At 43.5% G+C, this 17,374-nt stretch overlaps 1 protein-coding gene across 1 annotated transcript in view; it reads left to right on the top strand.

Annotated features, from left to right (window-relative positions):
• Nucleotides 1-17,374, top strand: part of DNAH14 (dynein axonemal heavy chain 14) — a 277,358-nt gene that overhangs the window by 175,337 nt on the left and 84,647 nt on the right. The window contains exons 38-39 of the mRNA XM_019483009.2: nt 7,601-7,768; nt 16,247-16,333. Of these exons, the coding sequence (XP_019338554.2) occupies nt 7,601-7,768; nt 16,247-16,333 (255 nt within the window). The remainder of the gene's footprint in view (nt 1-7,600; nt 7,769-16,246; nt 16,334-17,374) is intronic.

Genomic DNA, 17,374 nt, shown 5'->3' with positions numbered 1-17,374 from the left:
CCCACCCCAAATGTTCCTGCAGCACCAAAGAGTATTGCTCTGAGATGCCATGTTTTCAAACAGGAAGCAATATAGCTGCATTCAAGTGTCGCTGCACGCAGACTTAACTTTGTGCGCATGTATAACTCCATTTACTTAAATGAAACTACACATGTGTTATCAAGCTATGGAATCAGTGCATCAGTCATCAGATATCTCTCTCCATGATTTAACTTCTTGGACTCCAGAACACCAAGAAGATACTTAAATCAGATGCATCCCTCTGTACCATCCTGCAGGATGTGTTTGCAGTCTGGGGCTATCCCAAAGTTAACCTGTCAAAAAAGTGCCATGTCTGTTCATCCTAAGTTCAGGATACCTGTCTGATATCTTCCTAATACTGCTTGGAATGGATTCTCTACACAAATCTACCAGCTTTTCTGATCCCCAGAGTACTTTGTAAAGTCAAACAAGATTCAACCAACCTGACTGATCATGATAGCCCCAAAAAGTCTGAGGCAGTTCTTGTTCCCTGACATCCTACACTTCTCATTTCGCAGCTCCAAGAGGTTGTTGTTCCCAGACCAACCATGTCAGGACAAGGGGAGGATACTCAAGTTACAGCTAAACTCTTTCCACTTTACAGAATGGATGCTACTGGGTAGTTCTTGAATATAATCTTCCCCTCTTAATGACATATTGATAAGCAGCAGGAAAATCTCCATAAGGCAGACCTACATGGTCATATGGACAAGGTTTTCAGCTTTATGGAAACCTCATATTATGTGATGCAACACATGGACCTTATTCCATGTGACACATCCCTGTAATCTTTCTCACATGATAGTGCTTTGAAGGTGTTTCTTCAAGATGTTTCTTCCAGAACAAGATTCATTTGAACTGTCAGACATTAATGTAATCCTTACAACAATGATGGGTCCACCTTTCAAATCTGGAAATGTCTTGCTGCCTATTTACTTGTTGTGCAGAGGTGCTCACTTCATGAAGAAGAGTAAGAGAGATCCAACCTGTAATGGAAGATCCTTTTACACAATGTTTCATCCAGACAAATCTCCCATAGGGCTTATTCCAAGCTTTAAACAATATATACTCTCCAGTATCTAGCTGTATTTTTCCAGAAGTCTCATTTGTTCACATCCAAAATGTTATTCCATGCTCCAGATGTGAGAGGATTCTTAGCCTTTTATTTGCAAAGATAGTTCAAATCACCTTAACTCTTTATAGCCATAAGGGTACAAAGATATCCACCCAAAGGCTTTCCAGGTAGATTTCTGACTGCATTAGGCCAGACTATGAGATTGGAAGATATTCCACCAAACCTGAGGCAGCACCTGCAGCTTTGCTAAGAAACATCTTTACTGTTAATACAGGGATGGACAAAATATGGCCCATGGGTTGAATCCAGCCCACCAGCTGATTGTATCCAGCCCACAGGCAGGCAGTCATCAACTTATGGCATCTGGCCTACGGGCAACTGGTGGCTCCAGCTCTGGCTGCTGTGTGGTGCCAGGCAGGCAGGGCTGTTTCCGCTGTGCCAGGTGGGTGACAGTGACTGCTTCCACTCAGCACTAACATGGTGGCATCAGCTGTGGACCCCAGCAGATGCTCCAGTCCCCACCAGAACCTGCCAGGTGCATCCACAGCTGATCCCGGCACCTGCCTGGGGCCGCTTCCACCACACCAGGTGAGTATTGGCTTAAATTGTGGACCATAGGTAATGGGGGGGGGGGCCACAGGCATGCACCCTCAGATTTCTGCACTGACAGCAGGGCACAGGGCTGCAGCCCAGCTGGATCCACCACCGAGTAACAGTGGAGGCTGTGGCAGTGATGCAGTTTCTGTGCCAAAGGCAGAGCATGGGATGTGGGGCTGTGGCCTGGCCAGAGCTGGGGCCTGGCAGCAGAGGGGGCAATGGTGGCACAATTTCTAAGCCAATGGTGGGGCGCAGGGCAGCAACCCAGCTGAACCAAGTGCCCAGCAGCAGCAGGGGCAGCATAGAGTTGTGCCCTTGGCACTGTCAACAGTTACGCATTATCTCTGTGGTGGACGAGGCTAGTAGCTTCCGTGTCAGGGATGGGGATCAGGGTGTGCTACAGTTCCAGGCAGAGGGAGGGGGCCGAGGAGAAAGAGAGAGTTGTGGCCCTTGAGAGGATACCAAAACTAATTAAAACTAATTAAGTTAATTAAGATGCCCCTCCAGCTAAAATAATTGCCTGCCCGTGTTAATAAAAAGTTGTTTGTGCCTTCACTAAACAGAAAACCATTTCAAAGTCTTTAGATCAAATGTTGCATTTTGAAAAGTAGTGCTTCAATCACTGTTCTCCTAAGGCCATGAGCATATGTGTAGTTTGAAGTGTCCATAGTGCTTTTGAAACACTCCAAACAGTGAGCATACAGATGTGCATAGCCAGAGAAGCTTCAGAAATGGTCAGGGTGCTTCAAAAATGACCCCTGAAAACAGAAGAAAAACTTTGAAGCACTTACTGAACAAGCTGCACACTCCAATAGTTCTCCGAATATCACAGTGCTCTGCTCTCCCTCACCCCCATGGGAGGGTAAGGAGGACAGACAGCTAATGAGTGCTCTCCTGTACACTGAGCTGTACTCAAGAACTACCAGAGGCATGCAAGGATTCCTTCTCTCCAGCCCCTTGACTGGAGAGCAGTGCTGCTGCATGCTTCTGCAGTCATTTTGAAATGTTTAGGAGGGGGAGCAGGAAGAGACAGAGACACATCTGCATGATGCCAAAGTGCATCAAATTAGAAGAGCTCCAGAATATGGAGCATTTCAAATGTATGTCTGTCCATACCCAAATTCTCTTGGAGCCTGTCTTTGTGTAGACTGGACATTTCTTTGGAGTAACCCATAGAGGAATGCACATATGGACAACGACTCAAAAAAGAAAAAGAAGGTATTTACAGTAACTAGCATTATCTTAAGAAGTGCTGTTCACATGCATATTCTGAAACCCATCCTGAGGCATCAGAAACTCTGTCGTTCTTCATTCCATTGGCAGAAAGCATGAGGAGAGGCACAGGTCACATATTCACTGTGCAGATATAGCCAGTCAGAATTTTTTGTGCACAAGTGTATGAGATGTGTGTATCCAGTGAAACATGAATGTGGAAAATGCCTCCGAAATAACTTCAGTTACTATAAAATAAGTTAATTCTCTTTTCATGTCTGTATGTTTCTGTTTCTGAGCAGTCTTGCTTGAACAATAGAGTAAGATTGAAGAAATGGAGCCATCTACTGGACGTTTTACTTGATCATTAAATTAGGAATTTGAAAATTCAGCAGCTTAAACATTTTCTTAAGTTATTTTAATACAAATTAGATCAAATAGTGAAAAATGAGGAATACTTGCTTTAGTTGTGTCACAATTAAGTCATTTTTAAGGACTAATTTTTAAACACTCACCTTTTTGAGAACCTATCGGCACTTTGAGATGCCATTTATAAGATTGCTAAAGGGACCTTACCACCTTCAGGAGGAATGTTTTATCTGTCCTTAATGTCTGCCATCATAGCCAATGTCACGATTACAGTCTTTTACAGCAGCTACTTGGAAATCTATTAAAGTTTTGTATACCACTTCTTTCCTGACTATCTCTTGATCATCATAGCCCTGGTCTACCTGACCAACAAGTTAGTTCCTCTCTTGAGGTGCCTTCCCTGACTCAGTCTTGCCCTTATTCATATTTATAGTTATCATGCCTAGCCATTTCTAGTTCCCACTATCCCTTTTCATGTTCTCTTGTTATTCCCTTAGATGCCTAGTCTAACACACATACGGGCCCATTCTCTTCTCCAGGGTCTTCATCTAATCCAGGTCCCTCATCCCATTTTCCCAGGTTTATTCTCTAAGTCTTTTTGTCACAAATCTCCCTTTGTCCATCCTCCCCCTAGCTCCATGTCAGAACTGACTACTTTCCCATGCTTTCCTCAACAGTCCTGCAGCACCAGTCCCTCCCACTTCAGTTCCTCATCTGATCTTAGGGTTTCCCCAGCAGTTGTCAGGTAGTTTCTAGGATGGAATTCTGTTTCCTTTTGTGCATGTAAATAGAAGTTTTCTAGCTGCATAAATCACATTTTTGCCATTTAACCAAAAGTTGCAGTTCTTCTTTCCCTACAGTGTGGATGTGTAAGCATGAACACATAGACCAAGCATGCACAGCAGGCTGAGCACTGGCTGGGAACATGTTCTTCCCCTGGCCTTCCCCACACAAACACACTGGTTTCTGGCTGACTACATTTTGGGGATTGGACATGGGTACTTGTACAGAACGGGTATGTATACCCACCTACCTGTACACTCACTCTCTATAGCTTACTGCACATGCTCAGTCTACATATACACACATGTTCACACGGGGACCTCCAATCCCTGCATGAAGCAGGATCATCTCTATTCAAAACATCCCATATAAATCCAGACAATCAAACTGATCATCTAACCTATTAATAAAACTACACAGTCAACCATGACACAACCACAAGGCATAACACCCTAACCTGCCACAGATAAAGCAGGGAGACAACAGCAGCTAATGTCTTGCATCTGTAAAAGGTTGTTAAGATATACTTGAGAGATCCAAGGAAGAGAGCCATGTGAGCTATAGTGGAAGGCAAACCCCCCCACAGTCTGTACCAATCTGATCATAGGGTAAAATTCCTCCCTGACCCCAAGTATGGCTATTGGTCTGACCCCAAGCAAAGAGGCAAGACCTTCTAGCCAGGAATCTTTAGGTTTAAATCCCAGGAGGAGCCTTGGCACATTCCATTCAAAATCCTGAGCTTTGGCTGTGGCCGACATCCAGTGTTTCCAAGGAAAGTGAAAAAAACCCGTGCAACATGAAGCAACAGAATCAGAAGAAGAAATCCCTTCCTGGCCCCAAGTGGCAACCAGCAAAGCCCAGAAGCATGGGAAATATCCATAAGTGCATAGGCATAGCTAATCCTAGATGATCTTTGATCAATGCTCATGCAATCTCTTCTTGAACACCTCCAATGATAGAGATTTGACAACTACCCTAGGAAATCTATTCCACTTCCTCACTGTTCTTACAGGGAAGTTCTTCCAGATATCCAATCTAAACCTACTTTGCTGTAATTTCAAACTTTTGGTCTGCATCCTGCTCCTGCAGCAAAAGAGAAAAAGTTTTTCCACTTCTTTATTGCAGCCCCTCCAATATTTGAAGACTGCTATCATGTCCTCTCTTAAGGACATGATAGCCTTTTCCATAAGTTAAATATGTCTATTGAACATAAATTGAATATGCCTTTATCATGTATATTCGCTGCCTCTAGACCTGATTTAGCTTCTCTACATCCTTTTTAAAAAGTGGAGCCTAAAACTGCACACGGGGTGCATGTACGTGAGACACTTAACTGCACAGTAGCATAGTTTACTGTGAAGTAAACATATGTGACTACATGTGCAAATGCTTACTACACAGTAACCCTCCCTAATTGCAAGTAAATTTGCTACCTGCAAATGCAAGTAGCAAATTTACTTTTGATTAGTAATGGTGTGTTAGCACTCATGTAGATGCAGTAACACTCATGTAGATCTTTATCTCCCAGCACTGGCCCCACGGTCACATGCACCTGTTTCATCAATGCATTCCAAGCTCATCACATGCACACCCTTCCCAAAACAGGAACTTTAGCCCCCCGCTCTTGGACCTTGTGAGCTGGTGCCACCTTATTTCATGTTGTGTGAGAGGGGAGGTAGAAGCCCTCCTCCCAACATGTCCCGGGACCCCACCTGATGAGCACCAGTACTTACAGCAGGGACCGGGACAAGCGGCAGCTGCGGGGAAATGCCGACGCAAGCTAGGCAGTTCTGCAGCTGCCTGAGCCTGCGGATCGGCGAGCCCTGGGATCGGGGGCTGAAGGAAGCACAAGCTGCTCAAAGGGTAGCTGGGGAGAGAACCAGCTGCCCGGGTAGAGAGGAGCAGAATGCCAGCCGGGAGATGCGGATGGCAGAGCCGGGCAGGGATGGCAGAGTGTAGCACAGGGTGAGAATCCCCAGCATCAGCCAGGGAAGCCCAGCTGGGAGAACCAAGAGTCCAGGCTCAGGGAGCCAAAGATTGCTGGAAGGCCACAGCAGGGAGAAGAAGGTCTTCCCCACAATCACGGGCAAAGACACAGCTGCTCCGGAGAGTTCAGGTACCACAGCGGGGAAGGGCGGTGAGCGATGGCAAAACCCTGTGGGCAGCCTGGTGAAGAGGGAGGAGCAGGCGGCGACTGGCTCAGAGCCTGGCAGGGAAGTCGTAAGTACCACCAGGTGATGGGATCAGGAGTGATTAACTCCTAGTCAGCTGGTACCTGGGAAGAGTACCCGGAGAGACGGACAAATTCCTTCATCCATCCCAGAGGAGCAGAGGGGTCCTGAGAGCCAGAATCCCAGGCATCTGCCAGCAGACGCCGAACATTTTCTCTTTTAGTTAAGAATTTTCTAAGTTATCGTTACCTCCAGGCCGGGGCATGTTTAGTTACCCGAAAGTTGGTCTGAAGACTAGGGATCAACTCAGGAGAGATTGACGGCCAGAAAGACCTGAACCCAATCAAGGCGAGCCACGTGGATGAGAAGAGATCATCCCAGGGAAGATTACAGGGAGCAGTGCCCTTCCAGGTCGTGGATATGGTAAGGGTAGGGTAAAGGGGAGTTTTGCAGCCCCACGAAGGAAGACCAGGGTCACGACCCCTCTGGGACCACGGACAGGGAACTGCCTCCCCATCAATCAACATCCAAGTAATGGCAGGCGAGTAGGGGCAGCGCTTGAAACCAGCTAGGTGGCCCCAGGGTGCAGTCTTACCCTGACTTCACTAGGGAGGAAGGCACCAACCAGAAAGGGGCCGAAGCCTTACAGCACCTACCAGCGACATTACGGAACAGTGTGGTACATACCCCCGCTTTCCCAGGCTGTGTATGTATCCTTTGGCCTGGTTGTGTTAGACAGCCTGTCTGCTCCTGAAGGTTGTGTGAAATTGTGTGTGTGTGTGTGTGTGTGAGAGAGAGAGAGACCCAGACTTTTAAAAATCAGTTAACCCCTACTGCCCATCCTGAACCATTCTAATGCATATACATATACTTATAAGCCAATTCCCAAAAAGTAAACCTCTAAATATCATTTCCAAGTCATCACTAGGTACTAGAGTTCTCAAAGAAAAAAATCACCAGAAATGTTTCAACACTGCAAAATACTGTCTTTTTTTAATCTTATTCTTAAGAATGTTTGATTTATTATTAACATTTCCAAAAGTAGCAATGAGTGACACCCAGCATGAAAAAAAATACAACAGTCCAAACAGTTAAAGCTACTGAAGTCAAGATCTTATAACTGGAAGTGCCAGTCAACCATAATAGAGTGCGCTGTTAGCCCTATCTCTGTTATATGCATATATGCGTAAGTACTGTTATGAACATGAGCACATACACATGCCAAATTGGATAAGATCCCTTTGAAAACTGGTACACTTAGAAAGAAAATTAATATTATACATTAACCACCAAAAAACGGCTTACAAACAGCATTGAATATTGCATTCAAATATATTTACAATGTTAATAGAATGGTTTCTATTTTTAACAGATTGTATGGACCAAAGAAAAACTAATGGAGGAATCAACTATATTTGCTGATTTTCTAGATATGAACATGCCTCTTGGAAGTAGGATTTATCGAAATATCACTAACTATAAAAAACTTGTTTCTGTCTTAGAAGCATTCCATATGAAAATGAGTTCAACAAATAATGAGGTAAAGTGAACAGATGTCTTCTAATCTGTAGTTACTAAATTAAAATTAGGAAGAGAGATCCTTAAAAATATTTTTGAGCTTGCCAAATTGTCAGTTTTTAATACAGTCATCTAAGTTGCAACGACAGAAATTGAATGTGTCCAGTCTACTTTCATACATGCAAATTTGGCATTTTAACAGTACACAGTTACTTGGTTTCTGTCTGCAGTAGATACTGATGTGTGCAAGCGTGGATAGTGAAAATGCAGCAAGTATACATGCATCGTAAGAACATGGATTAAAAATAGCTTCATGGAGGGGTTATTAGTGGTGCTTTAATATTTTAATGCAAATAATTTGTTACACTAGGCAAAAGAAGAAGGACTATCTTAAGGCTAAAGCACTGGATTTAGACCCAGGAGATTTGATTTTGTTTCTAATTCTGCTTTACGTGTGTCACTGGGCCTTTGATTTCAGTTCCATTCTTTAAAATGGTACCAGGGATGTTAGAATAATGTAGAATTAATGTAGAACATAAAAAACACTTATGTACGATGATGAGCACTATAAAAAACTTAGAAATAAATTTAGAAAATCACATCAGTTAATATACTATTAATATACTATTACTGTTTATCACTAGACACAGTTAAAATCTTTCTAACTGTAAAAATAATAGGAGATCCAGTAAATCATACCTGCTGCTGTAAGTAAAAAGGTTCAATTAATTTAGCCTAGAACAGGGGCAGGAAAAATATGGCCCATGGGCCGAATCTGGCCCACCATGCCGTTCTATCCAGCCCTGCAGGGCACCTACAAAGTTTAGAAAATTAATATTTATTTGCTGCAGGCTCCCTGTCAAAGATGACAGGAGCCAGGGGCAGTAGGACCCAGGGGAAACCAGCAGGAGTCAGGAGAAAAGCCAGACTGGCCCCACCTCCTCCCCCCATCCCCAAAAGTGTCTGCCTGCTGCAGCTTTCCCTGCACGCAGCCGACTGCTCCAGCACCACGAGGCCCCTGGCTGCACCCTCCACCACACACATGCACCTACACCCCCTCACACTGCCATACCTGCAGACCTCTACACCCACACCCTCTCACACAGCCCAGCCACCCTCCCCCACAAACCCCATACCCACCCACACCCCACATATCCACACACACCCACATGCTCCCTCACTCCACACCCACCCTCCCACACCTATCCACCCTCCATGCACGCCCACAGCCCCACCACAAACCTATACCCACTCCTGATGCCCCCCACAGTTTACAAGAGTAAGACTTCATTTTAAGCTATTGTGCGATCACCTCTATGTACACTACACAAACGCACGTAAATCAGGACAAAAAGATTTTTTGAAATCAAATTAATGAATGTTATAGATGTATGATTTTTTAGAATATAATTTGGTATTTTTTCTGGCTCTGAGATGGCAAAACCCCTTGCTAAAAGGAGTACTTCTGGGGGCAAGGGGAGGGACTTCTGATGGCAAAGGTCAGGGGTTAGGGGTCGGGACATCTGGTCCCAAGATGGCAACCAGGGGGCGGGGCTATCCGTGCAGCCCTTGACAGCTTGCCAAAACTTGGTAAGCTGCCCTCCACCCAAAATAATTACCCGCCCCTGGCCTAGAATGACATGTCATTTACCATGAGACATAATGTGTCATTATCCTTTTTACCAACTACTTATTTCGTAGAATTATGTATCAATTGAGTGAAATAAAAAATTATGTCAACAGCAAGCTTTTAAGAGACTGCAGTCTTTAAAGGCAAGTTATCTCACCTCCTTTTTGAAAAAGATAAATTATGCTAACATTTCTTGATTTAACATGACACCAGCAGAGGGCAATGCTACTTGAGAAATATATGACAACTTGAGGTAACTAAAAAGCAGTTTCCAGTTTGCAAGAATTTTTTTTTCTGACCAGCTCTAATGAAATTTAATTTTAGTGCCAACAGGATAGTTTCATGATGTGTTTAATTTGTTGTCTTCACTTTCCTATTCACATTCTTAATGAGATTCCACTTAAAGCTTTAAATAGGGCTTTCTCCCCTTTAAAAGGCATAATTAATTGTAATACACTTCAAAAGTGTTATGAGAGGACTTCAAAAACTGGATCACTGCTAGCCATCCACAGAACAAATTCCTGCCTCTTTCCCTCTTTGTGTAACAGTCAATGCATAAGTCCATAAATGCAGAGGTACACTGACATTATTCTGCTGGGTGTGGCTGGATATGGTTTAAGAGACCTGTGCATGGTATTTAAGTTTTTTATCTGCTGCAGACTACTGCTTGCCAAACGATGTGAGGGAGGAAGCTGTACTGAGGCTAATAAAAGGGTTGGTAAGGTAGCATAGCAAAAAGAGAACAGGTGGCAGTATTGGGAGTTTTTAAAGTGAGACTTAAGGGATAAGTACAGACAATCAAAAAGGCTGAGGCTAAGTCAGTTCAATCTTTGCAGGTTAATCTAAGCTGGAAATCTAGCCACATGCCTGCAGTGACCCAGGCCAGAAGCTGGGGGCACTAGAGCGCACTTCCCTGCTCAGCTGGAGCAGACAGCTTGGGCCAAGACTTAGCCTACCCATCATGTGAGGGGATGTTTGCAGGGGAGGTGCAAAGCATTCTGGGATGCTGGGGACTTGTGAGTTGATTTGAATCTCAAGGGGATCTGGGACAGAAGTTCAGTGAACTGATTTAACCTAAATCAGTTAAGTCTGTTATTACATCATGGGTGCCAAGTAGGGCTATGCGAAATTTTGCTGGCTGTTTCATTTCAGTGTTGTTTCAACTCATTTCGAACTTGAAACAGTGGAATCAAAACCAAATGAAGGGCTTCGAAACAGTCTCAAAATGAAACGAGGGCAGTCAAAATGTTTTGAAAGTTTTGAAACGTTTCAAGTTTTGAAGCTGAAGCCGGGCTTGCCTGCAGAGAAACAGAAAGTAAGGAGAAAGAGACGGAAGAGACTGCTCTCATATTGACTGTGTAGTTGGCCAGTGACTGTGATCCTTCCCTGAGGTCCCTTCCAATCCCAGTGCTCTGGGGGAGAGACGGAAAATAGGCATTAAAGGCAACATTGTTTGAACAGGCCTACTTCTGCCCTAGGGTCAGTTACTGAGATGTCTTCCAGAAGCTCAGCAGCATTAGACAACAAAGGCTATCATTCATTTCCTACTTGCTAGCCTCGCAAGTGGGATTCAGCAATACCTTTTGCTTTCTTTCTATACCCTTTTATTTTATTATTATATTCATTGATTGATTCCTTTCCATTTATTCCTCCCCCAAAATCCTCTTTTTGTTTAGTCTATTTTGTTCCTTTTCAAATCTGTGCTTTCTCTCACAATATGCATTCCATTCACTTTGCAGGGAAGCACAGCATAATTATATTGCATATTGTAATATAGAATTGAGATAGGAAAATACATACATACATTTATATATTTTTATTTTATTTATTACATAAATACATACATACATACATTACATAAATACACATACATACAATTATGTGTATTTTAATATGTACATATATTACATAAATTAGATAGATAACAATACAAAAGAAGCAACTGATTTTCCAGCACACCAAGGCAAAGACAAGACACTATGAAACACCATGAAGCGTGCTGGAAAGGCAGCTGGCAAGCCTTTAGGGAGGGGTGGAAGAGGGGGTAGAGGGAGAGCTATAAGTTTCCTGCCTCCCCTTTCCCTTGCTCCTCCTCAGCCTGGCACCAGCGGGAGCAAGCCCGAAGGGAAGTCCCCTCTTGCTCCAAAACCCCATCCCCCCAAAGCAGAGGCAGACCACCCTAGAACAGTGGGAGAAAGGTGGACAGAAAGAGGGGCACGTTGCAAAGGCGAGCGAGATCACCCAGAGCATTGGGGAGATGCTTGCTGTGGATGGCCAGCCCTTCTCCTTAGTTGAGCGGCCAGGGTTCAGGCAGCTCATGGCATTCGTGGCCCCATCATACCAAGTGTCCACACACACCACCTTCAGCAGGATGGTGATGCCTTCCCTGTATGAGGCATGCAGTGAGTACTTGAGGGAGGAGCTGTGCAAGGCAAGTCCGCAGGTGGCATAACACTTCACCTTGGACATCTAGAGCAGCTGGGATGGAGATCATGCATACCTCTCCCTTACAGGGCACTGGTGCAATCAGTTAGGCCGTCGGTGGGCTCTCCTTCAAGCCTAGGTGATGGATGAGTCTCACACGGCAACAGAGATCATGGGGGCCATGAACCGCTTGGTGCAGAGGTGGCTCATTGGACAGGGTGAGCTCACCTGTGGATTCATGGTCACCGACAATGGGGCCGATATGGTCAAGGCAGTTTGTGATGTCAACTTTCTGGCATCTACTGTGTGGCACACAAGTTCCACCTCATTGTCAGGGATGCCTTGGCTGGGGATAGGGCTGCCAGTGACGACACCAGCACCACTAGCAAGTTCATTTCCAAACAGTCTGGTGTGCAGTTGTTGCTTGGTGTCTCCATGTATTTTCTGTCAGAGCACTTGGTGCCCTGATGGAGATGTGTATTGTATTGTATTGTGAAGATATCTCCATACTGGACATATTGTTGGCAGGTTTTGCGTGTCTTGTCATGGCATGGTATGGATCCATTTGGTGTGTTTTGGGCTGTAGGAAGTTTGTTTCTGGTGATGAGGTTAGCAAGGTTTAGTGCTTGTTTGAATTTACAAAATACAGATTTACAAAATACTTTTCACAGATGAGCCTATAAACTGCACTTCATGAACCTCCTAGGTAGTGTTAGGCCCCAGCTCAAGTCTAGGAATAAAAGGTGCAAGTGGAATAATTTCACAGAACAAGCACACTAAATTTCAATTCTAAGCCCCTTTTATACAGAAGTTTTAGACCTTCATAAGCATCCTTGTTTGCTAATTGGCTATAAAGGAGTGACGCAAGGAGTTCTTTACTGAGCATGTCTCTATACCTGTGTTTTAGCTATGTATCTCATTAACATACATATATGTTTCATTAGCATATCTTTTGCCAACCTAGGGGCATGATTTTTAGTATTTTAATGAGCTCTTTGACCCAGTACTCTGATTCTGCTTTTGTTTTCAAGCCTCCTTTATCTAAGACTGTCTCCTCCTTATCATTGCAAATGGGCATTCGTCACATAACATTCACTTTTGCTTAGGCTTTGCATAGTAGTTTCTAGGTCAAACCTCACAGTAGTAGGTACAGAAACATATGGACTCAGTATAGACATTGGAATTCTGACACACTACAACCTGCCTGACATCTGACTCCCCAGGTACCTCTCCACTTTTACCTGCGCTGCTACATCCCCCCACCCCTGCCCCAGCCTGTCCCTCACCCCCGATGCCTCCATTTTCACTTTCACTGACTGGCTTTCTTGCCTGCATTGCATGCCAGCCTCTGGCTTCTTTACTATTCCTTCCATCCAGGAACAGTGCACACATCAACTGCAAGTGCTTCCTCAGCCTGACGTAGGGTTTTTCAACCGAAAACCTTGCTAAGATATATTTCTCTAATTACTCAATTGCTCTACTAAAACATACCAGATTAGATTGACCAAAAGAACCTTGTCTGCCAGTGCCATGTCCTTAGACCAAGACCCCTAGCACCTGTTCCAGGTCAGCTGACCAGAAGAAGGCAAGGCCCTGGGCACATCTAAGCTCCAAGGCTGGGGCTAGCAGGAAGAGTTCTCTGGCAGCTGCTGGAGAAGAAGCTCCTGCAGGAAAGGAAAGAAAGTCTCTGTGACAGCTTGGCTGCCTGAGATGCTGCTAGTGATACCGTGCTGCTTACTAAGTTCTTACCTGTTGTCATTTAAACTGGTGGACCAGGCTGAGGCTGTAGGAGAGGAGGAGACCTCATTGGGATACAGTACCATGTCATGTAGAGGCCCCAGCACCAGTGAGTGTGTACCTTAACACACACAGAGTCACACATGTCACAAGTTTTGCTTTTCAGCAGCTTGAGGTGCAGTTTCTGAGAAACACCTGCACCTATCTCCTTGAAACCTGGTAGGCTTCATGGCCTCAGCAGGGGCTACCATGCCTGCAGCTTTCATGCTGCTGTGCTTTAAGACACATGTGACACGAGTTTTGCTTGTCAGCAGCTTGAGGTGCAATTTCCTAGAAACCCATGCACGTATCTCCTTGAACCTTGGCAGGCTTCATGCCCTCAGAAGGACCTACCATCCCTGCTATTTTCATTCAAATCTGCCAAAAAATGATAAAGTTGTCAGTTGACTAAATGAAATGGAACAGTGCTTTGAAATTAAATAAAACTCAAAACGAAACAGTATCCCGGCAAAACGGTGAAATGGAAGTCTAAACAAAATGGTGCTATTTCACACAGCCCTAGTGCCAAGTATGTGGGGGTCTGAAAGCCCTGTACCCCCTCCCCCAAGAAGAGGGCTGTCACCTGAAACGTGTAAAATTTTCCACATGTTCATCAACTTAGCCACCCGCCACAAACAAAAATAAAAGTTGGTGTTTATGTACTACATCCATCCAGATTTATCTTAAACTAATTTTGGCCATTTTGAAAGCAGTTTATGTGCACTGAACTTCTGCTGTGTTACAGATTAGAAGCAGTTTCCAATCACATACTGGTTTATATGTCATTTCTGTGCCTTGCCAAGGAGTTTAAATTCTCTCCAGGAAAAGAAGAGAAGCTAGCAGAATGACCTGAAAGTCAGGAGTGATGCTTGAAGTGAATTACAAGGAAGATGTATGTAGTTGTAATATGTTGAACAGCTTGGAGAAGAGAAAACAGCAGCATTTTTACTCGTGCAAACACAGCAGCACTGGGTACTTTGAAAAGTGGCCGGCGCTGCAACTTTTCTAGTTATATAAGTGACGAAATGCACATCAGCTCTGAGAAAATGGTGGTGGTGCACTTTTGAACTAAAACGCATCAGAGGTGCTTTAGGTCAAAAGTGCACTGCCATCACTTTCTGCACAGACGTGCATTTTGCCACTTATACAACTGCACGAGGCAGAGTGCAGTTTGCCTCCGTTCACTTGCAGAGCAGACTTGATTAATCAAATCTGCTCCAAAGCAGCCAATCTCTGGTGCGTCATGGGACAAAAAAGTATGTGTATAAATGCCCCAACCCACTGAAGAGACTTCTGTAGCCCTTGCAAGAATAGCTAGGGTACAGAGCGGAGTGTTTTAGTTAGGAGGGACCAAGGGATATAAATCAATTTATTTGACTTTGGCTTGTGTCATGGTTCTTATACTCTATGTGAGCCAGATTCTGCCTACTGCTAAACTTCTATTAAAATTAATAGAAATTACAGGTACACAAGTATGGGCAAAATTGTCCCAATATACTGTATAGTTAAGTATATCTTCATCTAAACAACACTATATTAGCAACCTCTTCTTAGGGATAGGTTTGATTTTAAATTTCAAAAACAAACCAGAATAAAAGTAAAAATCATCATTTATTACCCCAGGTAAGCCAGCAGATGTGGGAAATCCTAGCATTTACTTTCATTTTCTTATGCCATCTCCCCATTCTCCAATAATATCTTGTCAATAATTTCAGTCCTTTTCTAAGCAAACAAAGGGAACTTCCACATGAGAGTCTTCATTAATATGAAGTTCAAGTTGTGCATGTATGTTTCCTGCTCCCCTCAGACTCATATTTCAGCCTGTTTTAAAGGATTTCTACATATTAGCTTCCTGTACCACGTGGAATATAGAAGCTCAGGAATAAAATCATGATCCCACTTAAGTCAATAGGAGTTTTTCCACTGGCTTCAGTGGAGCCATGGTTCATTCAGATGCCAGGGCAAAAAAAAAAGAGGAAAAATACTTAACCAAGCTTTATTGAAAAAGAAAGTTTGAGGACAAAGGTTTGGAAGTCTTACCAGCTACAAATCAGCATAGTAATCTCTATGCAAACTCTTTCTGATACTCTTTTTTTTTTTAATAATTTCTTCAGTGTTATTGCCATACTCTTTCCTTGCTATCTCATCTCCTTCCACTTCCTAAAAATCAGTACTCTGACCGTGAAGCTCACTATTGAGATCAGAGGAACAAGAGATTTGGAGTTTGTTTGTTTTTTCTGCTGCTGTTAGTCTAGATGCTGTATGGAGTCTTCTCAGCCACACACGAAGCCAAATCATGCTCACTTATATTGTTATAATACCACTGAATTCAGTGAAGCTGTACCACTGTAATGGAGAGCAGAGTGTAGCTCATGGTGGTTGCTTTTGTAAACAGACCAGGTCACTGATGGCTACAATGAACTGAGTGCGGCCATGAAAGTGACAGTCATGAAATTGACAGACAATCAAGAAGCAAAGAAAGAGAAGAAATAAATGTGTTGGGGTTTTTTATTAATATTTTACCAATTGGAATTGAACTGTGACTCCCAGCTTTTCTAGGTATTTTCTCCTCTTTAGTCCTTTTCCCCTTGTTACCCACCGTAAATGTCACTTGGCATGTGCTGCTACTTTTCTTACTGTACTTGAAGTTTTTCTTTCTTGATTCCCCAGACTACAATGGTGTTCTTTAAGGAAGCTGTAGAACACATTACAAGAGCTGCTAGAGTTTTTCGACAGCCAGGTGCTCACATGATCCTGGTAAGAAAATTAATCTTTTATATTTACATAGCTGTACATTTAAAAAAAAAAAACCCTAAAGGCACCCATGGAATTGGGGTTTTATGCAGAATGTGCACTTGTCCTGACCAAGAAGGTTCATTTAACTTGCATTACCTTTTATTATCTCTCCATGTTCTGCCTGATTAAATGCAAGTTAAGATCAGAACTAACGTTCGTTTCATTTGTGTTTACCAGCTGTAAGCTAAGTTGAAAATTGAAATTGTATTTTAAAGGAAATTATTCTGGCACTGAATACTATTACTCATTCATTTATGTTCCCTGTATGACCACATCATCCCTCCAGCTCCAGGAATGCTTTACCTCAAGATGCTGAGTTTTTGGTTGTAGCCGTGTTGGTCTAAGGACATGGCAGGCAAGGTTCTTTGGGTAGATGTGATATCTTTTATTAGACCAACTGAGTAGTTGGAAAAAAGTTATTGGCAAGCTTTCAGGCACAGTCACCCTTTGTCTGGCATAGGGAGTCTCTGCTGGTCTGAGACTCCAAGGAATGAGAGAAGGTAAAAGTGTGGTAGGATGTCAGTGAAAATGTAAATAGGTAGAGATAAGCAAGACAAAAGGTAAAGCAAGGGAGGGGAGGAGGAAGAGAGCAGGGGGAGAGAGGGAAAAAAAGGTCAGAGAGAGAAGGTCTCTTTTTTTTCTTTTTCAATTTGAGCTGGGGAAGGAGCAGTTTGCAGGCAGAAAACAGACTGAAACCCAGTAGACCACATCTCGGGATCCAGCCCGCAAACTGACCCTGCACACAGGATCCAGCCCACAAACCAGCCCTGTGACACTCATCAGGTCCATGGGGCCCCAGGAGTTGAACAGCATTGATCTATATAGAATAATTAAGCTAGATCTTAAAATAACTTTTCAAAATCATCTTGAAATTTTTCCAAATTTAGCACAAAATATATATAGTTTGCTCTTTGCCACATTATCTGAGGAAGATTTTGAGAGTCAAAATGTTTTGAAACATATGCCACAAGCTGGGAATTTTGGGATTTGGGGTTCTATTTC

The sequence above is a fragment of the Alligator mississippiensis genome, chromosome 1, assembly GCF_030867095.1.
Source record: "Alligator mississippiensis isolate rAllMis1 chromosome 1, rAllMis1, whole genome shotgun sequence".
Classification (NCBI taxonomy): Eukaryota; Metazoa; Chordata; order Crocodylia; family Alligatoridae; genus Alligator; species Alligator mississippiensis.
The sequence above is the reverse complement of the archived record's forward strand: the minus strand, read 5'-3'. Positions and strand labels throughout refer to the sequence as shown.